Source organism: Camelus ferus, chromosome 16 (assembly GCF_009834535.1).
Source record: "Camelus ferus isolate YT-003-E chromosome 16, BCGSAC_Cfer_1.0, whole genome shotgun sequence".
Taxonomy (NCBI): Eukaryota; Metazoa; Chordata; class Mammalia; order Artiodactyla; family Camelidae; genus Camelus; species Camelus ferus.
In genome coordinates this window covers 26,289,981-26,316,847 of record NC_045711.1, presented here as the reverse complement: position 1 = coordinate 26,316,847, position 26,867 = coordinate 26,289,981, and the positions used below count along the sequence as shown (strand labels likewise).

Below are 26,867 nucleotides of genomic sequence, written 5' to 3'. Positions count from 1 at the left end.
TTACAAAACAGAGACAGACTCACAGACATAGAAAACATACTTATGGTTACCACGGGAAGAGGGAGTTCAGGATTTGCAGATCCCAACTACTATATATAAAATAAACAAGGTCCTACTGTATAGCCCAGGGAACTATATTCAATACCTTATAATGGCCTATAATGAAAAAGAATGAAAAGAAAATATATGTATAAATGAATCACTATGCTGTACACCAGAAATTAACACAATGTACATTGATTATACTTCAAAATTTTAAAAATTAAAGAAACAAGTTTAAAAAAAAAAGAAGTGGCTTCACCTTCCAGGGGACATCTGGCAAAGTCTGGACGAGTTCTGGTTATCCCAGCTGTGGGGCTGTGACTAGCGACTAGTGGGGAGAGGTCAGGGATCCTGCTAACTGTCCCACAGTGCACTGGACAGCCTGCACAATGAAGATGTGCTGGGTTCACAGTGTGGACTGTGCCGTTGTTGGCAACCTGTCCAGGGGGGATGGCATGCCCAGGTGGCAGAGATGCTCACTGTCCACCTCTGGTGCAGGCTTCACTTCCACAGAGAAACGAAGCTGCTGGGAAGCCAGGGGCCACCCTTGCCATCCGGCCCTGCATCCAGGCTGAGTGAGTGGGCTATGGAGTGGGGGGTACCACTTCTGGGCTGGGACCAGCAAGGCCACTGGAAGCCTAGTGTGGTGGAGGGTGTCCCCCATTCCTTGCCCGTGGAGGGATTTTAAATTGGCAAGAAATAAACTTCTCTGGCACTAAGTCCCTGGAATTTGGCAGCCTGTCCGTTACGTAGCGAGCATGGCCTTGACTGGCACTAGAGGAAAGCACTCTGGTCCGGGACTTCCAGGACCTGGGTTTGAGTTCCGAACATGGAGTGGACCAGGAGGTGGACACCTGCGGAAGGGTTAATGGCCTTTGGACCTGCCCTTCCTCCCTCCTCCGCAGTAGGAAGGTCCCTGGGCTAGTAGCCTTCTGTGGGATGACCATCCCCTTGATAGAGTGCACACAGCTGTCTGTTTGTGGCACTCGGGAGGGCTTCTGGCCTGCTGCACCCCGGAGGCACCCACACTGAAGGAAGCTTCTGGCAGGGCGCGGACATCAGGGCTCCACTCTCAGGCAGGGGCTGGGTTATAGTTTCCAGCCACACTCCTCTGGGTTCAGTCTCCTAGGTCTTTCCCGCTTCTCTGACCGGCCCAGCCCCCAGCCCACCTTCCGTCCACCACTCCAATGAAGTCAGCCTTTTTTCTCCACTCCATGGGGGCCCAATTGATCATTTAATTAAGAACAAAATAAGTCATCTGCGAACCCACCCAAAGCCCCCAGCATGTGCCTCTGTTAGGAATCCTGTCTCCTGTTCAACAATGAGTATCAAGGAACGGGCGAGGGTTACTAATCTCGGCTTCCGCCAGGAGCGAGCGCGGTCCTCTGCAGCCAGCTCCGGCCTCCCGCGCCCCTGCGCCCCTGCGCCCCTCTGGCTGACTGCTTATTCATCAGATCCATATCTGATTTTGCCGAGATAAAATCCCCCGTGTTTTACCGTGCGTTGGAAGGAGAGCTGGAGAGGGTGATGTGACCATGAAGGTGTATGTGTGTGTGCTCGCCGAGATGGTTCTGTCCTGGTGCCAGAGGCTGTTGGGAATGAAAAGGGGGCTGAGGGCAGAGGCCAGGAATGACAGGAGGAGGTGGGAAGCTGTTAGGAAAGTGAGGTTAGAGAAGGGGTTTCATCCACCACAGCAAACGCAGTAGACGAACACCCAGAGCCGCTCCCCCAGCCACAGCACGCGCTGCTAATCCACCATGCTGCTCCTCCCGCTGAGTCTGAGTGAGGCCTCAGAATCCTTCTTAACACAGTATTCCCAGCAGTCACTCCCCACTGACTGGCTTGCAGGATACCATCCTTGACACACCTAAGACATGTGAGATAACCTCAGAAAAGGGAGTTAGGAAGGGGGGGACTCACCTACCTGTCTCAGCACCTGTGTGGCTGAGTGGTCCCCCTCCTGCAGTTCAACCTCAGTGTCTATGTTAATGGTTAACCGTGCTCAGCTGGCTTTACTGAAACTTAATTAGGCCTCAGGGAGCCTACTTCGACCCACACAGCATGAACCCACCTGTGAACCTGGGGATCGTCCTCCAACTGTCACCTGCCAGGTGACTCTGTAGTCCACTCACTCAAGAGCAGAGTTAATTTCCCTGCTTCTTGAGGCTAAGTTCTACCAAGGGACTTGCTTTGACCAACAAGATGTTGGCAGTGGCTTGAAAAATCTGTTTGCTTCCTCTCTTGTTCCCCTGCAATTACCAGATGTCAGGGCTCACTGGCTGGAGGCTGAGACACGTGGGGCAGTTGACTCAACTGGTCATTCTCATTAACCAGCCCGAGCCAAGGGAGAGAGCCAGGCTCAGCTCACCCATCTGCAGGCTCACATGACAAATGCTTATTGTAGCAGGTCACTGGGGCCATTTGTTATGTAGCACTGTTGTGTCTGTAGGTAACAGATACATTTTAGAACAGTGGTTCTCAATTGAGGCTGCATGTTAGAATCACTGGGGAGCTTTTAAAGATCCCAACACCTGGGACACCCCATCTTGATGAAACCAGAATGTGTGAGGGGTAGAATCCGAAGATCTATTTTAAATTGTCCCAAAGGATTTCAGCAGGTACCCAGGTTGAGAATCACTGTTCCAGCCCCAATTCTCTCCAAGTGCAATCAACTTCATCCCTTTTATCCTGTTCTCACATCATTTCCGCCTCAGACAGAATGAAGGGCCTGACTCTGGGGTCAGCAACTTTGGAACCAGCTGTGTGAGATGTGGCCAAGTAGTTCAACTTTTCCCATCTGTAAAGTGGGGATCGAATTAGCTACCCGATAAGGTGCTTGTGAGGGTCATTCATTCAACAATTATTTCATTCATTCCATAAATAGTTTTCATTCCACAAATACTTGAGTGTGCACTCTGGGGGTTGAAAAGGGAACGAGACAGGGGGCCTCTCCCCAGGAGGCCCCCTGTCTGTCCCTGAGGGGAGGGCGGTGTGGGGGTGTGCCTAGCCCAGGCCTGAGGACTCAGCAGGCCCTCAGGAAACAAGAGCCCTTGTGGTTGCTAGGAGATTACCAGTGATTACGATGGATTCCCTCCCTGGACCTCATGTTCCCCAGAGGCAAGAACTGTCCATTCTGACTCCTGCTTCCCACAGAGACCAGGACGGGCTGCACCCACAGTGGACCCACGGAATGAGCAGACCAGGACCAGGGTGGTCTCTTCGCCTCTGGGAGCAGGGGAGATGGGATTCCTGAAGAGGAAAGCCGGGCTGGCTCTCCCCGGGGGTCAGGAGGGCCGGCTGCCTCCCGGGTTTTACGCCACCCCTCCGCCCGCTCTCTGTGGAGGTGTTGGTCCCATCCCTCTGCCCACAAGCCCGGCTGCCACAACCCCTGCCCGGGCCACACAGAGGGGTCCTTGTTAGCGCTGAAAGGGCCTGTGTTCCTATTCCTGCCGGGCCTCCCCTGGCCTCACCTCTTCTCTGCAGCCAAAAGACACATGGCCCCGGGCACACCAGCGGACACCCGGCTACCCTCGGCCGGCAGGAACACCCCGGGCCACCCACCCTGCCGGGGAGATGCCAGCACCCCCCCCCCCCCCGCCCCACGTGCCCTGGCATGGCTGACCTGAACCCTGGGTCTGTCACCACGGAAACAGAGCCTCTGTCTGTGCCTGTTTGGAGTTTTTAAGTGCTCTGAGAGGCAGGATTGTTCTCCAGCTGAGAGCGGAGCCACCGCCCTGGGATTCCCCAGGAAGGCCACTGAGCTGTCCGGGTTCCAAGACTCCACATGAACATTTCCAGAAAGGCCCTCATGAACCAAACTTCCATCACCTGGGCTGTCCCCAGTCTGCTGCATCCCAGAAGAGCTGAGAGAGGCTTCTGCGGAAAGGGCCCTTCTGCCTCAGCACTCTGGGGGGGCTCCATGTGGCTCCACACTCCACACTCTCCCAGGGCCAGACTCCCCCCACCGCCCCTCCCATCCCGTCCCCCAAGAGCAAGGTGCTCACATGCGGCTGCTGGGCGGGATCTTGCGGCCGTCCCGAAACCAGGTCACCTGCGGCCGGGGGAAGCTGGCGATGCGGGGAGCACGGATGACAGCGGCTTCTCCGTGGGAGACACTCTGGTGCTTCTCACCCTCCTCAAAGCTCCCCATGTCTGCGAGAGGGAAGAGCACACGCAGGGGTCAGGGCTGGAGGTCAGCTGCCAAGACTGCCTGGTTCCTGGGTTGGGAATGGTGGCGGCAGAAGGAAATTGTGGGGCAGACAGGATGACCATGGGGAAAGGGGACACCATGCTCAGACTACCCCTGTGGTCCCATCACCCCATCCATCACTATGACAATCCCTGCTTTGGAATTTATATCAGTTACTGAGACGCACAAAGTTACAAAGTTACAAAGACGCACAGCACAGTGAGGCTGAAATGTTGGAGTCTGGAGCTGAGAAAGGTTTGCTGCAGAGCCAAGAAGGGAGAATGGGTGGCTCATGCCACCAAAACCCCCCAAAGTCCTTGAAGGGTTTCAGCAAAGCATTTTTAAAGGCTAGGAGAGGGAGGGGCGCCCCAGGGTCTGTGATCAGCCGCATACAGTTCTGATGGGTTGATGGTGATCAATCTTAGGACGGTGATCAATCTTAGGCACCAGAAAGCCTGGGGGCTACGTGCTCATGATCATCAAGTAGTTAATTCCTTCCATTTGGTGGTGGTTTTAGCATCTGAAAAACTCGGGAAACCTGCATCAGATACTATTATCGGGTCCTTCAGAGCAGAGCTGCGGCAGAGGGCATGGGGGAGGGGTCTTTCCCAGAAGGACAACATTTTGCCCAAGGTCATGCCTAGTAAGTAACAGAAGAAGGATTCGAACTCGTGTCTCAGCGACCCCAAAGCCACTAGCGTTGCCGTCACTGCCTGCCGAGTGAGAACAAGGATGCTGACAGCAGACTCCATTTCTGGAGACACTCCATGGGCTGGCTCCTCCAGGGATGCTGTTGAGCCGTGGTACCCTGGTGAATCATGGCTTGCTCTGGTGACATTCCAGGCAGGACCCATCCCCCCACCCCCCGTACAAAGAGAGGGCCGAGAGGAGAAGCAGGGGGTAAGCATTCCATAGTGACAGGAGGGGTGCATGACGTGGTGGGGGCTTCAGGACAAGAAAGGGCAAAATGTTGGCCTCGCTAAGCTCTCATTTCCTCATCCGTAAAGTGGAGTTAAGAAGAGCAGCCTCCTCATAGGTTACAGTCAGCGTTGTGTGAGATAATGCATGCGCGCAGTCGGGCTGTATCTTCCCAAAGATGGAAAGATATCTTATCTCCCATTCCAGATGCTCCTCTTGCAGCGTGATTGACACTGCTCCCACTGAGAGGTGGGGCCTATGTCCCCACCTCTTGAGTCTGGGGGATTTGTGACTCCGTCAGTAGGATATGCTGGAAGTGATGCTATGTGACTTCCAAGGCTAGGCCATCAAAAGGCCTGGCTCTGTCTCTCCAGACACTCCTGCTTGGACTCCAGCTGCCATCTTGTAAGGAAGCTCAATCTTGCCCACACAGACATAGGAATAGCTCATGGGGAGAGGGACTGAGGTCCCAGATGGCAGCCAGCATCAACACTGGACGTGGGAACGAACAAGTGAGACCTCAGATAAATCCAGCCCTCGGCCTCTGAGTCTCCCACTGAGACCTCAGTCATCATAGAGCAGAGGTGACCCGTTCCTACCGTGCTCTGTCCAGACTCACAAAATGTGAGTACGGTAAATGATGGTGGCACACTGTTACGTTTGCGGATAATTTGTTTTGTAGCCATAGGAACAGGAAGAGTATACTAAAGTGCTGAAAACTAGGCCTAATACTTGTAGTATTAAAATATTGGAATCCTATCCATTTTTCACAGTTTAGTTTAAACATCAGCCTCTTCAACAAAGATCACCCTGTGCCACCCCAATGGTCCAAGAGCAAAGGCTTGTTTGAGGACTGAGCCTACGTCAGGTTTCTGTCTAGGTGGACTTCACACACATCGTCTCATTTAATCTGCATAACAAGACAAAACCTCAGCTTCCATAAATACACAGTTTTTAGTTGTTGATTAATTTCTATTACCTGGCTCTGCCTATAAAAAAGTTGCATCAATAAATCACATTGATTTCCGTTCTTACAATTTTATCTATTTAAAAAAACTTTTCACAGCATTCTGAAGATATATTTCAACAATTTAAAGCAATTTCATGGTAATAGTGTTTCTGTCTCCCCTCTCGGGTTTGATTAGCTCCATTTTGTCAGTGAGGAAATGAAAGCTCATGGAGACAGAGTGGCTTATCCAACGGGAGCAGTCAGGGCCAGGCAGGCCCACGTTCCAACCCGGCCCTCCCTCCGCATTGCCTCCTCGCCTCCTCTACAACTTATCCCCTGCATTAAACTCTTCACGCGCATTCTTTAACTCTTGCTACTCCATTGAAGGCTTCGAGGCTCAGTTATCTTCAATTATATTCATGAGCAAATCCCTGTAAGACACCTGGCCCCTAAACTCATCCAATACCGTCATGCAGTGACTCTTTGTTGAGTCCCTACTGTGGGTCAGGCAGTGGTAGGACCTCTGTGGTCCTGGTTAGGGGACAGGCACAAGCAAACCAATCCACAAACATTCAGGGACAAACTATGGCAACCGTGAAGAAGGAGGAACAGGGTTTTTCTACGAGAGGCAGCATTAAGGGAACCTACTTTAGCCTGGGAGGTGGGGTGAGGCTTTTTAAAGCAGAGACATAAGTAAAGGGTAGGTGTTAGCTGCGTGTGTGTGTGTGGTTGGGGCAGAGGGTGACAGTCTGGGGGAAAGGAGTGTGTGAGGGCTAGGAGGTAGAAGAGAAGGGCTAGTAAGAGGAAATTTTAAAATGCCAATAGGGCAGGGTCAGTAGGTTGGATGGATGGATGTTTGGATGGATGAATAAATAGATGGGTGGATGGATAGATGGATAATTGGATGAGAGCAGGGATGGATGGATGGAGAGATGGAGGGATGCATGGATGGAGGAAATGAGGAATGGAGGGATGGATGGATGGAGAGAGGGAGGGATGGATGGATGGAGGAAATGAGGGATGCAGGGATGGATGGCTGTATATATATATGTATGTATGGTGGGAGGGACAGATGAAGGAAGGGTACAGCTGACTTTAGTCCAAGTTTTCCAGTTGACGCTCTCATCTGCCTTTCCGTTCCACAATCTCCTCTCACTGTGCCTCTTAGGCCCCCAGAACCCTCCCAATTCTCTCCACTCCACTTTGCCAAATAGGCTTCCTAGGTCTGCTTGGGGAGCGCCCCGCCTCTGCTCATGGGACCCAGGGCACAGGCGTGCATGGACGGTGCAGCAGTCGCCGGGGGGGCTGCGGAGGGAGTCCACTCAGCCAGCCTGTGTGGGACAAAGGCTGGAGGAAAGGACGGTCACACGCTGACAGGGCTGGGGACCCAGGATCTCCTCGGAAAACTCACTGCCACTGAGTTAGAAAGAGATAAGGGTTTGCTTCCCACACTTCCTCTCCAAAGTGCATGCTTGTTGATAAACCACGTTATGCCCCGCAGCGCGGATCCAACATCCCCCACAAATTCCTGCGAGAGCACAGACGTGGGGGCCTGGGGCACGGCTGCATGTGGCCTAAAAGTGATTCCTGATGTGTTTGTTATCTCTTGAAAGGTCTTGCAAAGGATGCATTCCACTTGAAAATATATTTATGACTTTCATTCATTTTTAAAACATGTTTTTATCATGAAATATGTCATGCATAAAAAAGAGCGAATATAATTACACGGGTAGGTTAAAGAAGAAGAACAGAATGAACGCTCATGTCCCCACCACCCAGACGAAGGAGCAGAACCCTAACAACCTCACCCCCTCCCCCACGGCGTCCCCTCCCCCCAAGGGGCGGCTACCGTCTTGAGTGTGGTGTCAACCCTGTCATCGTTTTTTTTCTTTCTTTCAAGTTTCACGTGCAGATGCTTCCTTAAACAACTGATGGTTAATTCAGTCTGTTTCTAAGCCCTTTGTACCTGTGATTATTTTGCATGTCATCTACTGTGATGTGCTTTTTTGTGTCTGTGTGCAACATTTTTGGGGGGGTGGGCACTCCATCTCTGTCTTTGCGCTTGGTTTAGTCGTTTTCATGGCTGCTTGGATGTCGGGGTATCAAGATAGCACAGTGCTGCTGCAGGCTGGGTTTGCTACCAGTGCTTTGCTGTCCTGCTAAGAACAGTCTCATGTGCCTCCCCTGCACACACGGCTGAGAGACTTTCCCTAGAGGTTGTGCCTAAGGGTGGAACTGCCGGGGTGTAGGCTGTGCACACGTCAATCTTATGAGATAACGCCAAGCTGTTTTCCAAATGTGCACCAATGTGCCAGTTCACACGCCCACCAGCAGTGGTGGGAGTTTCTCTGAACACTTGGTCTCGCTAGCCTCTTTGGTTTCTGCCAATCTGGTGGGCAGGGGACGGTGCCTCATGGGATGGTTTTGTTTGTTTCTTATGAAAATGGTGCTTCTCCCTCCAATTATGCCTCTGCCCCTCAACCATCTATGACTTCCACTGCATTCTGAGTAACACCCAAACTCTGACTGTGTCTTTGAACACCACCATCTGTCCCAAAGGCCCTGCCTCCTTGGCCAAATCTCTTCCACATCTCCATCCTCTGTTCAAGTCATTCAACTCAATTCTCCACATTCAGGTTGCGAATTAAGAAATATGGGCCCGGGGGAGAGGGTGTAGCTCAAGTGGTAGAGCACATGCTTAGCAGGCACGAGGTCCTCGGTTCAATCCCCAGTACCTCCTCCAAAGAACCAAACAAACCTAATTACCTACCCCCCTAAAGAAAAAGAAAAGAAAAACAGGCCCACGGGTGGCATTTTGGGGGCATCACCCCCAGCCCATGTGACAACAGGCTTATTACCCTCAACTCTCATTTTGTACGAGTGCTGTCAAGTTGCCTGGCAGGCCAGGCTCCCCCGTGGGGCAGGGTCCCTTGGCCCTGCGGGGTGTGCGTGGGCTTGTTGGTGGGGCTGGGGGGCTCCAAGTCTGAGCCATCTGCCAACCTCGTGAGGGCTGGGATAGGGCTCGGGGTGGTCGCTCAGGTGAGGAGGACTCAGAGGCGCCCACAGGATCTGACTGCTGACTCCAGAAGGCTCTCCCACCTCTCAGCCATTCAGCCCATTTGGCACATGCCAGAAATTTATAGCGACTCGGGGTGGGGCCGGGAAGGGTGCTGGGGAGAGGGGGTGGATGTTTTATTGACTTCCCCTTAATTGCTGTAATTAAAAACATGTAAAGAATCTTTTTGTAATGACTTTGCCATTATCATTCGTTGTTAGCACAGCTCCCTTATTAATTTCTCATTAGAACCCAACCCACACCCCCTTTTTGGCAAGTGGGATGGGAGCCAGGGGTGGGGTCTGCCTGGCCTGATCTGATCCCCGGAAAGGGCCCCAAAGGGCGGCAGTCACTGGGGGAACTGGCAGCTTGAATCCCCAGGACAAAACCCTCCCATCCTGGGAAGCGGAAACCACAAAAGAGGGGAGATGGGGGGTTTGGAGAAGAAGCAATATCCACTCATCCTCAGATTGCTGTGCGCCCGCGAGACTGTGTAAGAGAAACAGACGGAGAGAAAGATACAGACTCAGGAGGTCTGTAGAGCACAAACCTGGGGGAGCCCAGGCCTGGGATAGGCGAGGGAGGTAAACGATTTAAGGAGGCACCCACTGTTAGGGTCCTCCAAGAGCACAGTGAGTACCTGAGAGGGAGCACTTCCTTAATTTTTGCATCCCTGTTGCCTCACTCTACCCTTAGCCCTGGAGAGCAGAGGGGGCGGTAGGAATGTACCTCCACAGGTAGACAGAATGAGAAAGGTTGTGAGTGTTTACTCCAGGACGCCTTCCCTGCTTGGCCTGGTGGAGACAAGAAAGTACTTGGCCATCCAGAGCATTTCCCCAGCTGTGCGCTGTATAGGATGGTTTCCGTGCACTGATTGATTATGCCTCGTTACAGCCTGGTCATGTAGGTACTAATATTAACATTCCTTTTTATACACGAAGGCACAGAGAAGTTAAGTCACCTGCCCAAAGTCACACAGCTTGGGTGGGTGGGACTTGAACTTGGGGACAGGAAGATACCTGTGGGTCTGGGGATGGGACCCGTGCACATGCTGGGCTGGTTTCGATGGAGCATCCTCATTTGAGAAGGAGTATGCATGTGGTTGGGGAGCAGTCCGGGGGCTGAGCCCTGGATCCTGGACCCCTATCACTGCCAAGGAAAGATGCACTTTGGCCGCACAGACACTGGTTTAGCTTCCTTTCTCTTTCTGATCAGCAGAGCCAGCCCAAGGGGGACTGTCATCTCATCTCAGGGGCTTTCAACTCCAGAGAGTTTCTGTATTGTCTCCTAGGAGCCAAGGGCTTGGAACAGACACTCAACCCACAGAGCTCGGACTGACTGGTGTCCCGAATGGCAATTCCAACTGTACACACAGGCACGTACACACACACACACACAGACATGCTGCCACGTGCACATCGGTGAACAGAGGCAGACCCATCCGGACCCACACATGTGCACACACACGTGCATGAACCCACACCCACCCTGGAGCACACATACACGTACAGACATGCTCAGTCTCTCTGGAGGTTGACCTGGGACCGTCCCTGGACCACTGGACGCTGGGCGCTGGCTAAACGGAGCTCCGTGGGAGTCCTCCAGCCGGCTGAAAGCGGCCCCGATCCATCATTTTAATTCCAGGCTTTTCCACTTCTCGGAGTCAGCTGAGCCTTTAGTGCTGATTTATGGGACCATCGGCCCTCCACTTCTGATTATGGTTGTTTTCTATAATTATTATAAACACTCTGCCTCACTTGAGGTTTTCGTCTAGATTTCTCTTCCCTACTTCTCTCCAAGCAGCAAGCTCTCTCTTTTGTGCTAAATCAAAGTCAAGCCCCCGTGGGCCCTGGATGAGAGGGTGTCCTTTTATTTTATTTTTTAATTTCAGTGCCCGTTAAGGCTTTCCACACTCCCAAGGCCCACCGTGCAATCTGGGACCCTGCCCTCTAAAAATCCCAGAGCGAAAGAGCCCATGATGAGGCTCACACAGAAGCTATTTCAGAAGGGGCGGGGGGAGGGCGGTCTGGGAAGGGAGTACTGAGTCACAGGGGAAGGGTGTTGATTGATGCTGTTTTGGGGATTGGTGACAATGGGGGAAGGTTGTTACCCCAAAGGCTCCGGGAAGCCCTTTACTCTCTGCCTGCCTGGCCCTTTCAGGAGTCCCCTCTCCCCCCCCTCTCCCTCTTAGAGTTACGCTACCCACCATGAGGCATCTCCCAATGCCCCCTGAGATGGTGGGGACCCCCATGCTGTTATTGCTCCAGGGCTGAGCAAGCTGGGGGATGGAAAAGTTAAGGTCACAGGAGACCCCAGGAAGTCTGCCATTATGAAGGTCCCCCAAGTTTGAGGCCAACCTCAGCCAGAAGCAGCCCAGGAAGCAGGTGACAGGGCCTCCTTTTAAAAAAAGGAAGCAGCTGGTCCCATCTAAAAAGAGCTGAGCTCAGAGCCAGCAAATGTGTGCTCACTGTCAGTGGTGTGGCCTGGAGAGCTCCCGCCACCTTCCTGGGCCTCAGCTCTATCGACTACAGGATGAGGACGAGGATGGCGGGGAGGCCCACCATGAGCACCCATGAACATGGGAGGCTGCAGCTGGGGTGTGGCTCTACCCAGCACCTGGCTAGTGGGTGAGGGCTCTGTGGAGCCGCTCCTGCTCCCCAGCCCACCCTGCCCGAGTCCCCTCTTGTACTCACAGGCCACTTGGACCTCGGTCTGCCGCTGCAGCAGGGCACCCATCCGATTTCGCACAATGCAGCGGTAGAAGCCGGCGTGGGTGCGGTCCAGGCTGGTGATCATGTACCTAGGAGGCAGATGAGACAGCCAGTGAGCAAGTCAGGCAGCTGCAGGGATGCCCAGGTCAAACTGAGGTCAGAGGGCAGAGGTCACCACATCACCCTCTTCCGTGATGAAGGGTACCAGGGAGCTCTAGGACTCTCTGGCAATACCATGGGGTCACAGAAAGGTCCTTATCAATAAGGAGGTCCTCCCCAAAGGCTTTTGCTCAGAGGCCCAGGAAGGAGCCTGCACTTCCCCAAAGATGGAAGGTGTTATGCCTGAGTCCTTGACCCTGGCTGTGATCAGGCCTCCCAGGGCTGTGCTGGGTCTGTTGGAGGCTACTGTCCTCCCCTGCCTGTGACTCACGTGACTGAGAAAGGTGGGGACATTTATTTTAGCCAGCCAGAACTGCGTTGTAGATACTAATTTAAATGGATGGAGATGACAGAGGCAGGGGAATTTACATGTTTCCCCAATTGCTTTGCGTCAGTCCCTCCTTAAAGCTACAGAAAGCGCCCCTGCTGCACTGTGGAGGGCAAAGAGCCATCCAAGCAGGCCCGGTTGGCCTTCTGAATGTGTGGGCCCTGGGCCAGGATGCAGAAACCCGAGGAGGCCCCTTGAGAGCTGGCTCTGGGAGCACATCACCGGCCCAAAGAGCTGCAGGGTCTGGCGCTGGGGGAAAGGCAGCTGCAGAGCAGGTGTGTGGGGCGCTCACCTGTCTGAGAGGCAAGGAGGAGGCTAGGCTAGGTCAGGGAGAGGAGCTTCTGGCAGCTGGACATGGCAGGTGAGGGTACTCTCTTGTATGGAGGGGGCTAGTTCCCCTGGTACCCACCCCATGATCACCCTTCCTATCCCTGGGCTGTGAACGGCCTAGTAGCAACCTCAGAGAATCAAAGGGTTTTTGCCTAGGATAGCTCCCCAGCTTTGGGTGTCCTAGGGTTTGCTCAACTGACTTCGTGAACAAGCCCATTGCCACCTGCTCCCAGGCTATGCCAAGTCTGGGACAGAGCTACCTTATTCCTAGGAGTTGTCAAGTTTTACATGAGTTCTAGCCAGTGCCTATCTTCACCATCATCATCATCATCATCATCATCACCACTACCACCGTCATCATCATCACCACCACCACCATCACCACCACCACCATCATCATCACCACCACCATCATCATCATCACCACCACCACCATCATCATCACCACCACCATCATCACCACCACCACCATCATCATCAACACCATCATCATCACCTCATAATGATGAATCTATGAAACTACCGCTTTCGGAGCACCCTCAATGCTTCAGGTGCTGTGTTAAGTACTTCTCATTCATTTCTTCATTTCACACAGCAGTTCCCAGACTATCAGATATCATGGATCGGTAACACTTAAAACACTGGGACATTGTGCTGTGCACCAGAAATGGACACGTAGTAACTGACTGCACTTCAATAAAAAAAATTTTTTTTAAATGGGGCCATACGTAAGATTGTCAACCTTTTACCTTGCCAAGTGAGATCATTCAAACCAACCAACCAACAAAGCAAACAGGCAAACCATCAGGCAACAAAAAACAAAAACAAAAAACAAAGAGAATATTAAAGACCAGGCAGGGAGAGACAAATAAATAGAAATGATCAGTATTTTATTTTAAAAAGAAACGCTTTTCTGAGATCTCAGAAAGAAATGCAATCTCAGTAGAAAAGCAATTTTAATGAATTTTAAACGTAAATTTTATGCTGAGCCTACTACACTAACTTCACTTATCTCATTGTAGGGGGACAGGTGCAAATGGTCATGGGTCTGAATTTGAGAGTCGTTTTTACCTAATGTCCCTGCTAATTCTATGGAGGGGATACTTTTAAGCACACCTTCATTTTAGAGGTGAGGAAATTGGGGTTCAGAAATATCAGATCACTGCCCTGTGGTCTCACAGGCAGTAAGAGGCAGGGCCAGGGTCTCACAGAGCCTTTCTGTCTCCAAACCCAGCTGCTAACCAGTTCAACACTGACATCACGCCCCCAAAGGGCCCCGCCTTCCATCCTGGGGCTACAGGAGCCCCAGACTCACAGGTGGGGTGTGCCAAGCTTGCTCTGGCTCTGCAGCATTATCCAGAACCTTCTGGCAGTCCGAGTCTCTTATCTCTGCCACCGGCTGCAGCTCTTATCTGTCCCTCGCCGCTATGCACCGCGTGATGATGGGGAGATAGCAGGCACCCAAGTGCTGGCAAATTTCCCATTTTCCCTGTACCCCCGCCCTCAAGCCCATCACAGGCTCTCTCCTGCCTCTGCCCCATCACCCCTTGGGAGTGGGGACAGCTTTGGGGAAGCTGTTTGGGTCTCAAAAGGGATGGGGTGACCCGAGAGGGAAGATGGAAAGAGAGATTGGCTAGAGAAGTGCTCTATTGTTGAAAATGGAATCAGATATTATTAAAGAAAGCACCAGGGAGAGGAAGAGGAACAGAAATGGCCAAACAGACTCACAAAAAGATGGTCAGCCTCTGTCACAATGGAAGTCCAATCAAAAGAAGACAATATTCACGTATCAGATCACCAAAGATGTTCTTGTCTGATTACACCCATGGCCAGAGTGAGGGGGAGGAGGGGCTGACCTCCCGTCTATCGGCTGGTGGAAGCGTAAATCGGTCCAGCCTTTGGGGCAAAATCTACCAAGATAAGAATATGCAAGGTTTTTGACACAGAGGCTGCACTCCAGGGAGTGGGCCTTTTGGATGTACCTGCAAACACGTGGCAAAAACAGGTACAAGGATGCTCACTGTGGCATTGCTTGTAATGGCAGAGACAAATAAACAAAGACTAGGAGCAGCCTAAACATCCATCAAAAATGGAATGGAATCGATTAATGAGGCTGCAGCCACAGAATGAACGAGGATCACCTGTACGGGATGAGACAGAACGGTCCCAAGACGCACACAGCATGGAAAAGAAGTGGAAGCTGGGGAGGGGGATGTTTATGGAAATGAAAACACGAGAGAGTAAGAAGCTAAACAATATCACAGCTAAGCATTAGGGACAAGAGTGATAATGTGTCCCTGTCACTTGGTATTTGCTGACACAGGCTACCAAACCCTTCATCCAATGTTTAGGATCATGCAAGTGGCCCAATAAAAATAATCTGAGTTTGTGAGTGAAAAAAAAAAAAAGGCAAAAGAATACTGTAAATGGTAAGATACCACGCAAGTAAACTGCAATAGTATATATATTTGTATATATTTGCACACACGTAATCGCATATACGCTCTGGCACATACATAAAATTTTTTCAGGATGGATACTCTGGAACATGTTATTTCTCTTTTGGGAGAAGTACTCGGGATGCAGAGGGAGGGAAACTTCTACTTTTCGATTTTATGTCTTTCTATGCCATCAGAATGTTCTTTATCGTATGCATATATTGCTTTTATTTTTAAAATAAAATTTAAAAAATGCACTTTGAGCATATAATTTCAGTATGTATTATAAAAAAAGACCCCAGGGACTCACTGGATCTGTGTTTGTCTGCTGATGTCAGGAATGTGTGGTGAAATTTAAACTTTAATAAAAGTAGATTTTTGCAGAAAGCTCTACATTTGCTTCAGCCAGGAAGCCTAGGACCCCACCTGGGGGCCTTGAGGAAGGGTAGCTGGGCTGTAGGTCTGCCTGTCCCCAGAGGCCAGTGGAGGAGGGCTGGCTCTGGGCCTCCCCTTGGTCCCCACTGTGGTGAGGGTGGGCACTCCTTGGCTGGGCAGAGTATGAGTGCAGCCCCTCTCTCCCCCCGCTGTTCTGGTAGACCTATTTCTGGCTGGTAGGCAACCTTATTTAAAGTAATCCTTCTGCCCACTTCCTTTTCTACCAGGGAAACCCGCTTCACTCCACCCAAATTGTGGCTCTCGCCTCTCTGCCCCCAGAGGAAGTTGGCCAGCATCCCTGCAAATCCAGCGCGGCTCTGTCAGCACTGTAAGTATCCCAGCTAATCACAGGCACAGCTCATTATCCCCTAGTGTTCCCCCTTGGGTCCTCGGGAGCCTCCAGCTCCATCTGCCCCACCCACCTGTAACTGCCAGCCTTGCAGGGAACTGGATGAGCTCCTTCCTGTCCAGGTCCCCGCCAGGGGCAGAGGATGGATGGTACTGCCCTGGGCAGCCAGACCCAAGAGAGAGCCTACTGTTGGAGAGAGCGCGGGGGCTCCTGATTAGGGAAAATTAAGCTTGACTTCTGCTTCTGCACTTTCTTAGGAGTGTGGCCTGGGCAAGTTATGGAAACTTGCAGGCCTCGGTTTTCCCATCTGTAAAATGGGGACAATAATGGCTGTCTTTACAACATTGTAAGTCAAATCCACTTCAGTTAAAAAAAAAATTAAGAGGTGGGTATGGCTCAGTGGTAGAGTGTGTGCCTAGTATGCACAAGGTACTGGGTTCAATTCCCAGTACCTCCATTAAAAAAAAATAAACAAACCTAATTACCCCACCCCCTAAAATAAAGAAAAATGGCCATCTTTGTGTTTTTAATTGAAGTATAGTTGCTGTACAATATTACATAAGTTACAGGTGTAAAATATGGTGATTGACAATTTTTAAAGAATCTTTATACTCCATTTATAGTTATTATAAAATATTGGCTACATTCCCTGTGTTGTACAATACATCCTTGTAGCTTATTTTATGCCTAATAGTTTGTACCTCTTATTCCCCTCTGCCTATATTGTACCCTGCTTCCCTCTCCCCTCTGGTAACCACTCGTTTGTTCTCACATCTGTGAGACTGCTTCTTTTTTGTTCTATTCACTAATTTGTTGTATTTTTTAAAGTCCACATATAAATGATATCATACCATATTTGTCTTTCTCTGTCTGACTTATTTCACTTAGCATGGGCCCTCCAAATCCATCCATGTTGTTGTGAATGGCAAAATTCCATTCTTTTTGATGGCTGAGTAGTATTCCTTTGTATATACACACCACATCTTCCTTATTCATTCATCTGTCAGTGGACACTTAGGTTGCTTTAATAATGGTCGTCTTTGAGGTAAGCCCTGGGCTTACATTCCTGGCACAAATGCTTGTCACATGAGGGAGTAAATGTCTGAGTCACTGGCGGGGAGGTTCAGAGAGGAGGATGTGGAGGCTGTGGCAGGACCCCACCCAAGTGAGGACCTTATAAGGGCTCCTTACCAAATATCAGGGGAGCACAGATCCCTGTGCTGGCAGATACTTTGGCTCCCCAGTGGAACCCCAACTGTCCCAGCCACCAACAAAGGATCTGCCACTCCCCTGGCTCATCTCATCCTTCTAACTGGTAAGGGGGCCTTGCCTTGGTCCCTCAGCTTCCAATAGACTGTATCCTCTTGTCGACCCTCCTTCAGGACACTGGGGACAGCAAGGGAATGGTAGCTTCTTGGCTCCAGTGAACCTCCCTCCACCAGGCTGACCTCCCTCCCTCCCAGTCACCTGTTTGCACTCTCCTCCTAGCGGACCTGCCATCTCATTCTCCATCTGATGAGGAACAGCTGCAGGGACGTGGCTCCAGCAGCTGGAAATACCCAGATTCAGCCGACTCTAGGCCCCCTTCAAAGGACCACTTATTTATTGATTTATTATAGGAAATATATTCCCAGGATTCAAAATTCAAAGAATAAAAGGTACACAAGGACACGTCTCTCCCACCCCTGTCTGCCAGCTGCCTGATCATTCCCAGCTCCCAGCACACACAGAGGAGACCACTCAGTTTCTTGTATAACTTTTCCGAATTTCTTAAGCAAATGCAAATGCATAATGGCTCCCTCTTTAAGCAGGAGACACTGTCTGCGCAGTTCTGCCCCCGATTTGTGCAAGTGACAGGTTGTTGGCGACCCTCCCATCACTGCACTTAGAGCGTCCTCAGACTTTTGACACTGCAGAGCAGCAGGCAATCTCCAGGATGGGGGTAGTTTGGCTTTCTCCCAGTTAGATGGTCAAAGGGAGAAGGTGCTGGAGAGAGGGCCTTGGGGCCGGGCTTGGGGCCAGGGAGGGAAGAAAGGAAGACACACAAGAACCCACACTGTCTGCTCTGCCCCATCACAAAGTGCCCTGGTTTAACCTGCGGGACCCTGGCGGCTCAGTTCCATCTTCAGAGATGAAGGGCTGGGCTCGGAGTGGAGGACACACGGCGACAACACGGGGAAGAACCAGGACAGATAATTGGATTTTTAGAAACACAAGACGGGCAAGGGAGAAATCACTGCCAAAAAAAATGTGCCGTCTTCTCCAGCACACGGGGAAACACACGATGCCCTTTTTGGTTCGAGTCCTTGAGTGTCACAGTTGATATTTAAAATGATTCTTACTCGCATTAAATAAGATATTTCAATTCCACAAAGCTGTCAGGAGCTGATGCGGACACCAGAAATAATAGGCACGCTCTCCTTGTATTGTCCTCGTTCATAAATCAGACGCCGGAGATGCGTGTGTGATGTTCCCATGGAGGATGGGTGTGTGTGCACATGCACATGCACGCACACACAAACACACGCATACCCGTGCACACTACCTTTGTGCACACACATATGTGCACATGCTCCCGCCCATGTACACACTCCTACACACACCCCAGGCACTCACATCCATGCACACGTGTACATGTGTACAGACACAGACCTGTGCAACCCACACCCACACTCACACATACATGTGCGTCCTCATCACACAAATGTACTCATGTACACACCCCCACGTGTACTTACATGCACATGTGCACACACGCCTATATACTCATGCAAGGCACATCCGTGTGTGCACCCATGTACACAGACACTCGCGCAAACCACATCTGCACACTCATGCACACACGTGTGCACGCACCAATCCACATGAACACATGCTCATTCACTCATGCAAACACACACATGCAAGCAGGTACCATGCCCAGGTGAACACGCGTCCTTGGCCATGCCCCTCTGAGGCACAGCCAGTCCACTCCGCTTAGTTACAGGCCCCCCGACCCTCCCCCTCGGGCTGAGGCCACAGCCTCAGGGCTTCACTGTCTGGATGCACTCAGGAGAGAGGGATGGCCACTTATAGACAGGCACTGTCCCACCCAAGGGACACCTAGGGTCGAGGTGTCCCTCAGGGACACAGATTTCTGAAACACCGGCCCCTTGGCTGGTCCTAGGGCTTTTCTCCCCATATGGGGGTGGGGGGAGGAGGAGCAGCTCTGAGGTTGGGGGTAACAGAGGTCCCCCAGCTATGCCCCCTCCCCTGGCTCCCCACCACCCTCCTGCCAGGCCTCTGCCTCTGCAGTGAACTGTGCTCAGGGAGGGAAGGCGGCTGGGCCACCACATCCACTGGGGGGGTCACTACGAGCGCCATCAGCAGGTGTCCCCGAGGACGGCTGTGCCTGGGCAGCAGAGATCGGGGACCCTGGGCTTCCTTCCCTCTTCCCAAAGGCTTTCAGGCAATAGCGAGGCAGCAGCTCCAGGGTGTGTATGTGCCCATGTGTGCGTGTCCTCAGAAACCTGCGGGCACACACGCGTCCCTGCCTGCAGCAGGGGACAGCCGGTGCTCCAAGAATAGGCCCTGAGGTGCTGGCAGCCCAGAAATGGATCCTGTAATATGGGTTTGCTTTGGCAAAGATTCTTCAGGGAAGAAGGCACGACTCGGTCCAGGGTGATTTAAAGGGAAAAGTACCAGGTAATAAAAAATAATAATAATGAACCATTACATAATTAACCTAATTATTCTTAGGATAAGAAATGTCCCTGTTCTGAGGGCTCTAAATACACCAAGTCAGCTAAGCTCACCATACTGTAGGAGGCCCGTGCTCATTCACAGAGGAGAAAACTGGGGCCCAGAGTGATTAAGTAACTTGCCCCAGGTCACACAGCTAATAGTACCTAGCACGCTGGGACAGTCCAGCACAGAGCAGACAAGTCTCAACTGGACACGTACCGGATGGTTTGGGGTCTCTCATTCCTGGGGTTTGCTCTGAAGAAGGGTTGTTTTGACCGTCCACACTCCCCCTTACACACGGAGGGACCAGGGGTGATGGAGGAATAGAGGTGTTTCTGAGCATGGCCTGTGAATTTGGTCTGGGGCTTGTTAAAGAGGATGCTGTTGCTAAGAGTAACGGCCTAGTAACAGTGGAGACCCTGGGGGAGGAGGCTTGGCTGCTCTGGAAAACTCTTTAGCGGGACTTTTGCTTATGGAAGGCGGTCAGGTATGCGAGGGGTCAGGAACGGAGCTAAACTGTTCTGTGTGACTGGTCGCCGGCGCGTGGAGCCTTCCCTCCCACAGCATCACTGAGGATCCTGAAATCATGGCGGGGTGGGGCAGGGGTGAAAGAGAGAAAGGGACGGGGGGGACACAGAGACACGAGGAGGGACAAAGAGAGACAGAGAGAGGGAGACAGAGGAGAGAGAGGGAGGGGTGAGCGCTCTCCTGCCCAGGAAGCAGGTGGGGCCTGAGGAGGATGTGTCAGGAGGAAACGGCGCTGGAGGGATGGGCAGAGCAATCCAGGAACTGTGATTTCTGTTCTATTTGAAGCGGTTTCCATCCTGGGTTGTAAGTCCCCTCCCACACCTTCAGTCTTCTATGTGCAGAACCGGCTTCCGCTTTGGGGAAGGAAGCGGAAAGGAGGTGGGGGAGGGTGGAGGTCCAGAGGCAGCAGCACCGGGGGAGGGGCTGGGAGAGGCCTGAGGATTGATCAGGAGAGGCGGCACGTGAGGCCCAGGAGAGGTAAGGCTGCCCTCAGAGTCCTAGGAAGGCGGGGAGAGTTCTGACTCACCCCCTTGTAGATGAGGTGGATATTTGGATAGTAAAGAACATGGGGGCCCTTGGAAGCCGGGGAGGAGGGGACACTTGGACACCCTGGGTGCCCTCCATCCCCTGGGAGATGGCACAGTGGATGGAAGGTGGTACCTGGTGGACAGAAGTTGGAGGGAGACCTGACTCTGATGACAGAACGTGGGGGATGAAGGGACGCTGGGTCCAAGATGCAAGTCAACGCACCCACCCTTCCATGCCTCAACTCACCCCCCACCCCAGGTGGACAGGGGTGGCCAGAACTTTTCGGGCACTGGGTCCCCCCCCCCCCACAGTGCAGGTGAGGAGGGATGCGGCCACAAGCCAAAGAATGTAAGGGTCACTGCAGCAGCAGTCGCCAGAAGAAAGGCACAGAACCCATCTTCCCTAGAGTGTTGAGAGGGAGCACAGCGCTGCCGACCCCTGGATCTCACACCACCGGCCTCCAGACCTGGGAGAACAACCGTCTGTTGTTTTACGACACCCAGCGTGTGGCACTTGGTTATAGCAGTTCTAACAGACTCATACAGGTGGTAACAGGGACTTGGCGGCTGTGATTAAGTTAAGGACCTTGAGCTGGGAGATTAGCTGGATTACCCGTAGAGCCAACGCCATCCCAAGGGTCCTTCTGAGAGGGAGGCGGCAGAGTCAGAGTGAGAGGAGGCCACGTCAGGGGAGAAGCAGAGGTGGCGGGGTGGGGTGTGTGTGTGTGTGTGTGTGTGTGTGGGCTGGGGGCCAAGGAAGGCAGACGGCCTCCAGAAGCTGGGAAAGGTGAGGGAAGGGCCTAGAACCTCCAGAAGGGGCACAGCCCTGCTGACATCTTCCTGTTAGGACTTCAGAGCTTGGGAACTCTTAAGAGAGTACGTTTGCATTAAGTCACGAAGTTTGTGGTTATTTTTGTTTTTACAGCAGCAGGTCTCCTCCAGGTTGGGGATGGAGGCAGGCCCAGGAAGCCTCTGTGACAGTGTGGGAGGGGTGAGTAGCACGGGGAGAGGTTGGACGTGGTCCATTCTCTGCAGACCCTTAAGAAGCAGGGAGCCTAGGGCTGAGCTGGGATGGATACAGAGTGACCTGAAGGCGGCTGCTCAGGTGAGACCCAGACGTGGCTGGGGCAAGCCCCTTCTGATGGATGGTTCCTTTCAGAAGTTGAGATGCTGCAGGGTCTCCCCGCTCAGCTGGGAAAGCCACGATGCTCAGATTGATCCCTGGGCCCTGTGGTCAATGAGAGGGACGGCTCTCGGTGTTCCTGAGCTGGGGGCCACCAACGCCGAGGCAGCCCTGGCTCAGTTGGCTGATGAACGGTGTCCATCCGCCCTGTGACCTTCTGGGCCAATTAGCTGCTCTCAATGAACAAGGAAAAGGATTTCTTTAAGGATTTCCATCAGCCGCATGATCCCCATAGACTTGGGGCGAGAAGAAGGTAGGGGAAGAGGGGGGCCCTGGAGGAAGCTGAGGGGCCTGAGACAGCCACTCTGCGTAGGTGGCAGGGATGGGGGACTGTCACTGCTGGGGAGAGTAAACAGGTCCGCTCCCTCTGAGAACAACAGTGACTCCGGCATCAAGTTCTGAGCAAACGCTCGACAGACACTGGTTCATTCCCACATTTACAGAGGCAGAGGGCAAAGGGGAAGGGACTCCTATCCTATTTTATAGCTGGGGACTGGGGCTCAGAAATGAGCAAGTTGCCTGAGGTCGCCCAGCTAGAGGGCAGCAAAGTGAGGTTCAACTGCAGGTGCATCTGACCCCGGCTGTGTCCCTGCCCCGCACCTGCCGCCTGGCCCGTCTGGGGGCCGGAGGGGAGTTCTCTCCTCACCCCCAAGACAGAAGTGCCTCAGGGAGCTGCCCAGACCTTGACTTGACCCAGGAGCACCCCGTCTCAGAGAGATTCGCTTGCTGTGTGGGAGGCAGGGGTGATGAGACCTGGAATGAGATCATTTTGCAAAGTGGCAAGTGACCCGGGACAATACGTTTTATCAGGAGGAGAGGAGAGGGGTGAAGAGGCGGAGAAGGCAACTTCAGCAGGTGGCCGAATCTACGACACGTCACCTGTTGTACAGCACGTGTACTAAGAACAGTCATTAATGTTTTCAAATTATTGAACAAAATCAAAAGGAGAGTCAAGTTTCACGACAGGTGAAAATCATATGCGATTCAAATTTCAGCGCCTGTAAATAAGGGTTTATAGGAACCCAGCCACGCTCATTATTGATGGACTGAATGTGGCTTCTGCACGGCACCTGCCAGGTTGAAAAGTTGCAACAGACCATCCAAGCCGCAAAAGCCTAAAATAGTCACTCTCTGGCCCTTTACAGAAAGTGCTCGCCAACCCTCGGAGTAAAGTAAGCAGGCTGACTGACAAAGCCTGCTCTGCTTACAGGGTGGACAATGAACTGGAGCTGATGAAGGCCGAGGGGTGGGAGGCCAGTTTGGTTTTCGCCATAGACCAGGGGAGAGATGATGGGGCTGACCAGGTAAGATGGTCCCGGGGAACATGGGAAGTGTGTGCTGTGGTGGCCTCGGGGACCTGATTGGGGGGTGCAGTTTGCATAGGCAGGGCTGGCTGGGAAGTGGCGGTTGGTTAGCAAGCAGAGAATGCCAGGATTTGGGCCAAGAGCAGAATGAAGAGCAGCTAGAGAGGGAATGTGGGCAGAGAAGGAGGTCCAACCGAGGGGCTTCATTTTATTAAAGGTGGGAGAGACCTGAAAATGTTTACACATTGCTAGAAGGTTCGAGGGAAAAGTGGCGGGTGGGGGAAGTGATGGGTCCTCCAGATCCTGCAGGAAGGGGCGCGGCCATTGAAAGAGAAGCCGGTGGGGGCGTGGTTCATGAGACTGGGCTCTGGAAGTGGGAGGGGTTGCTCACAATGGCTTCTTATTCCTGAAGGAAGGGGGGTGGGCTGGGCGGTGTGTTTGCAGTGGAGGTGGAGAATGAGCAGGTAGACCTGGGAGATTCCTAGAAGGCTCAGGTGAAGTGGTACCCTAGTTTGTACTGGCGCCCCACACAGGTGGGTGGTTTTCTCCAGCAGGGCCTGGTGGCCTTACTTAGGGAGCAAGATGGGTTGAAAGCTGGAATGATCCAATGCTGGGGTTCTTCCAGGAGGTTGTGACAGATGGACCACAACGCAAGGGAGCTAAAGATACTGGCATGAGTGAGCTGAGATGATGAAGACTGGTGGGCCGGTTGTGGATGGTAAGGGGTGAGGGCAGGAGGGTCTGGAGGCTGAAGGCCTTCTGCTGCCTGGCCACTCCGAGTGCGGTGTGCAAACCAGCAGCATGGGCAGCGTGTGGAAACAGGTTAGAAATGAGGGGTCCTGGACCCCACCTTGACCTGCTGAGTCAGGACCTGCATTTAAGATATTCCCAGGGTAGAAAGTATTTGCAAACGATGTGACAAGGGCTTAACTTCCAGAATATACAAACAGCTCATACAGCTCAACAACAAAAAATAACCCAGTCAAAACATGGGCAGAAGACCTAAACAGACATTTCTCCAAGGAAGACACACAGATGGCCAATAGGCACATGAGAAGATGCTCCATATGGTTATCAGAGAAATGCAAATCAAATCACAATGAGGTATCACCTCACGCCAGTCAGAATGGCCATGATTAAAAAGTCCGCAAGTGATAAATGCTGGAGAGGGTGTGGAGAAAAAGGAGCCCTCCTACACTGTTGCTGGGAATGTAATTTGGTGCAGCCATTGTGGAAAACAGTATGGAGACTCCTTAAAAAACTAAAAATACAGTTACCATATGATCCAGCAATTCCACTCCTGGGCATATATCCAAAGAAAACTCTGACTTGAAAAGATACATGCTCCCCAGTGTTCATAGCAGCACTATTTACAATAGCCAAGACATGGAAGCAACCTAAATGTCCTCTGACAGATGACTGGATAAAGAAGATGTGGTATATTTATACAATGGAATACTACTCAGCCATAAAAAAGAATGAAACAATGCCATTTGCAGTAGTATGAATGGACCTAGAGATTATCATACTAAGTGAAATAAGCCAGAAAGAGAAAGAAAAATACCATATGATATCACTTATAGGTGGAATCTAAAAACATTGATACAAATGAACTTATTTACAAAGCAGAAAGAGACCCACAGACATAGAAAACAAACTTATGGTTAGCAAAGGGGAAAGGAGCCAGGAGGGATTAATTAGGAGTTTGAGATTAGCAGATAAAAACTACTATATATAGAATAGATAAATAACAAGGTCCTACTGTATAGTACAGGGAACTAGATTCAATATCCTGTAATAACCTACAACGAAAAAGAATATGAAAAAGAATATATATAATATACATATAACTGAATCACTATGCTGTACATCAAAAACTAACATAACATTGTAAATCAACTAAACTTCACTAAAAAAAAAAAGATGTCCCCAGGGTGACTGCTAAGTGCATCACAGTCTGAGAGAGGAGTCTGCGATGAGGTGGGTCTAGGAAGGTGCTGGGATTGGAAGGTCTGAACTGACGGTTTCAGGTGACCATCTCAGGTGAGGACAAGAGGCAGGATGTGACCTCCTTCATCCTCAGTCTCCTCACCTGTGAAATGACTCTGATGATAGTCTGATAATGAGACTGTCCATAGTCCCAAAGGATGATGGTCTTTAAGAACCCTGCTTTGGCCTCAGATTGTCCCTCTATTCCCAGCTTCACTACTTGCTAAACAAGTGACCTTAGACGGGGGCTGAACATTGTAAAGCCTGGGGCTCTCCACCTGTGTGTGTCATGGGCAAAATAAGAGTGTCTGCCTTATAGAAAATGCGAGTACGGGCAGTTCTGTTCTAACCCTTGTTTTTTAATTTTTTTAAATTAATTTTTAAAAATTGAAGTATAGTCACTTTACAATGTTGTTAACCCTTGTTTTTAAACATGCATTTGTTCCAATGCCACTGATACATCAGGGAACCACCTGAACATAACGTGAGTTTTGCATTTGCTGTGTGTGCTTTTGTCTGCAAGAAGCCCTAGGTAAACGCAGAAAACCGCACACAGCTGAACGGAGCAGCCGAGTTACCAGGACACACGTCACCCCCACCCGCCACCACCCCCGGGGATCTCTGCTCACCTGTGTGTTAGGAGCTCACCCGCCCACATCTGGTCTTACAACTCTCCTTTCCATTTCAGATAACCCCCTTTCCACCATGTCAAATAACTCCCCAGCTGCATCCCTCCACTTTCATGAGCAAATTTCAAGCCCTTCCAAAGGCAAAGTACCATAATGACTGTAGTCTACACGCATGTCTTAAACACTGAATATTCATGAAACCAAGCAATGGTCTTCATTAGGTTCCTCTCTTTTTTAATGTGTCCCTAGTGACATTTTGGAGTGTTGTTCCCTCACCCCATTTCCCCCATTAGCTCTGTGGTTTTTATTGTGTGGGGATTGTGCACAGCGCGGTGACAGTTGCAAACGTTTATATCTCATTTTAGCAGAACTGACTGCAAAGTGCTTAGCTTGGTGTCTGACACTCGGTGAGGACTCAAGAAATGCGCCCTGACATGTGTCACTATTATTCATTATTCGATGCAGACTGGAGTGTCCACAATGTTCCAGCACTGTGTTAGGGTCTGGGTTTCAGCATAATGACAGCAATTATATGAACAAGACCACAGTCTTCGTGGTCCTACTAAGGAGGGCGGGGCCGATTGGAGAGGGAGCATCCAGTGGGCACGGAGTGTGGGTGATGATGTGAACCTGCCAACTTCTGCCCGACCAGCCTGAGCTTCCTGCATGGCTGAGGCTGCTCCCTGAGCTTCACCAGGCTCCTGATTTCCCCAGGCCAGATGTTTGTGGGATTAATGAATGCTGATTAGGCTGGAGGAGGTACCACAGTCTCCCAGGGGGCTCCCCTCAGATTGCCCGGGCAGGTCAGGTGGAGGGAAGCTGGGAAAAGGCCTCCCTGCCGTCCTGCAGTGCCTGCTGTTGGCAGCCCAGGCAGGGCGGGGGTGCGTGGTGAGCCGCCCCTCCCCTTTCCACGCAGATCTGGCTCAAGGTCAGAACTGATGTCCTTTGTCTCTGCCTGAGGGAAGGCTTCAGGTGGCGCCGCGTATCTCCTGTCTGAATCCCAAGGCTCAGGCACCCAGGTAGGGAAGGTGTCCACTCGCTGAGCCCTCTCTAGCTCCCCGGCTCTGCGCTGTATCTCTCT

General features: G+C 51.7%; 1 protein-coding gene and 1 non-coding gene across 4 annotated transcripts in view; one reads left to right on the top strand and one right to left on the bottom strand.

Moving 5' to 3' along the window:
- The window catches only part of SDK2 (sidekick cell adhesion molecule 2), a 246,430-nt gene that overhangs the window by 89,621 nt on the left and 129,942 nt on the right, over positions 1–26,867 (bottom strand). For all 3 annotated transcript variants that reach the window (XM_032456926.1, XM_032456928.1, XM_032456929.1), the window contains exons 3-4: positions 11,847–11,953; positions 4,047–4,194 (exon numbers count right to left, since the gene is read on the bottom strand). In XM_032456926.1, coding sequence (XP_032312817.1) covers positions 4,047–4,194; positions 11,847–11,953 — 255 coding nt within the window. The remainder of the gene's footprint in view (positions 1–4,046; positions 4,195–11,846; positions 11,954–26,867) is intronic.
- On the top strand, positions 16,289–16,360 carry TRNAT-AGU. The gene has a single exon. It is a non-coding gene; the product is annotated as a tRNA-Thr (tRNA).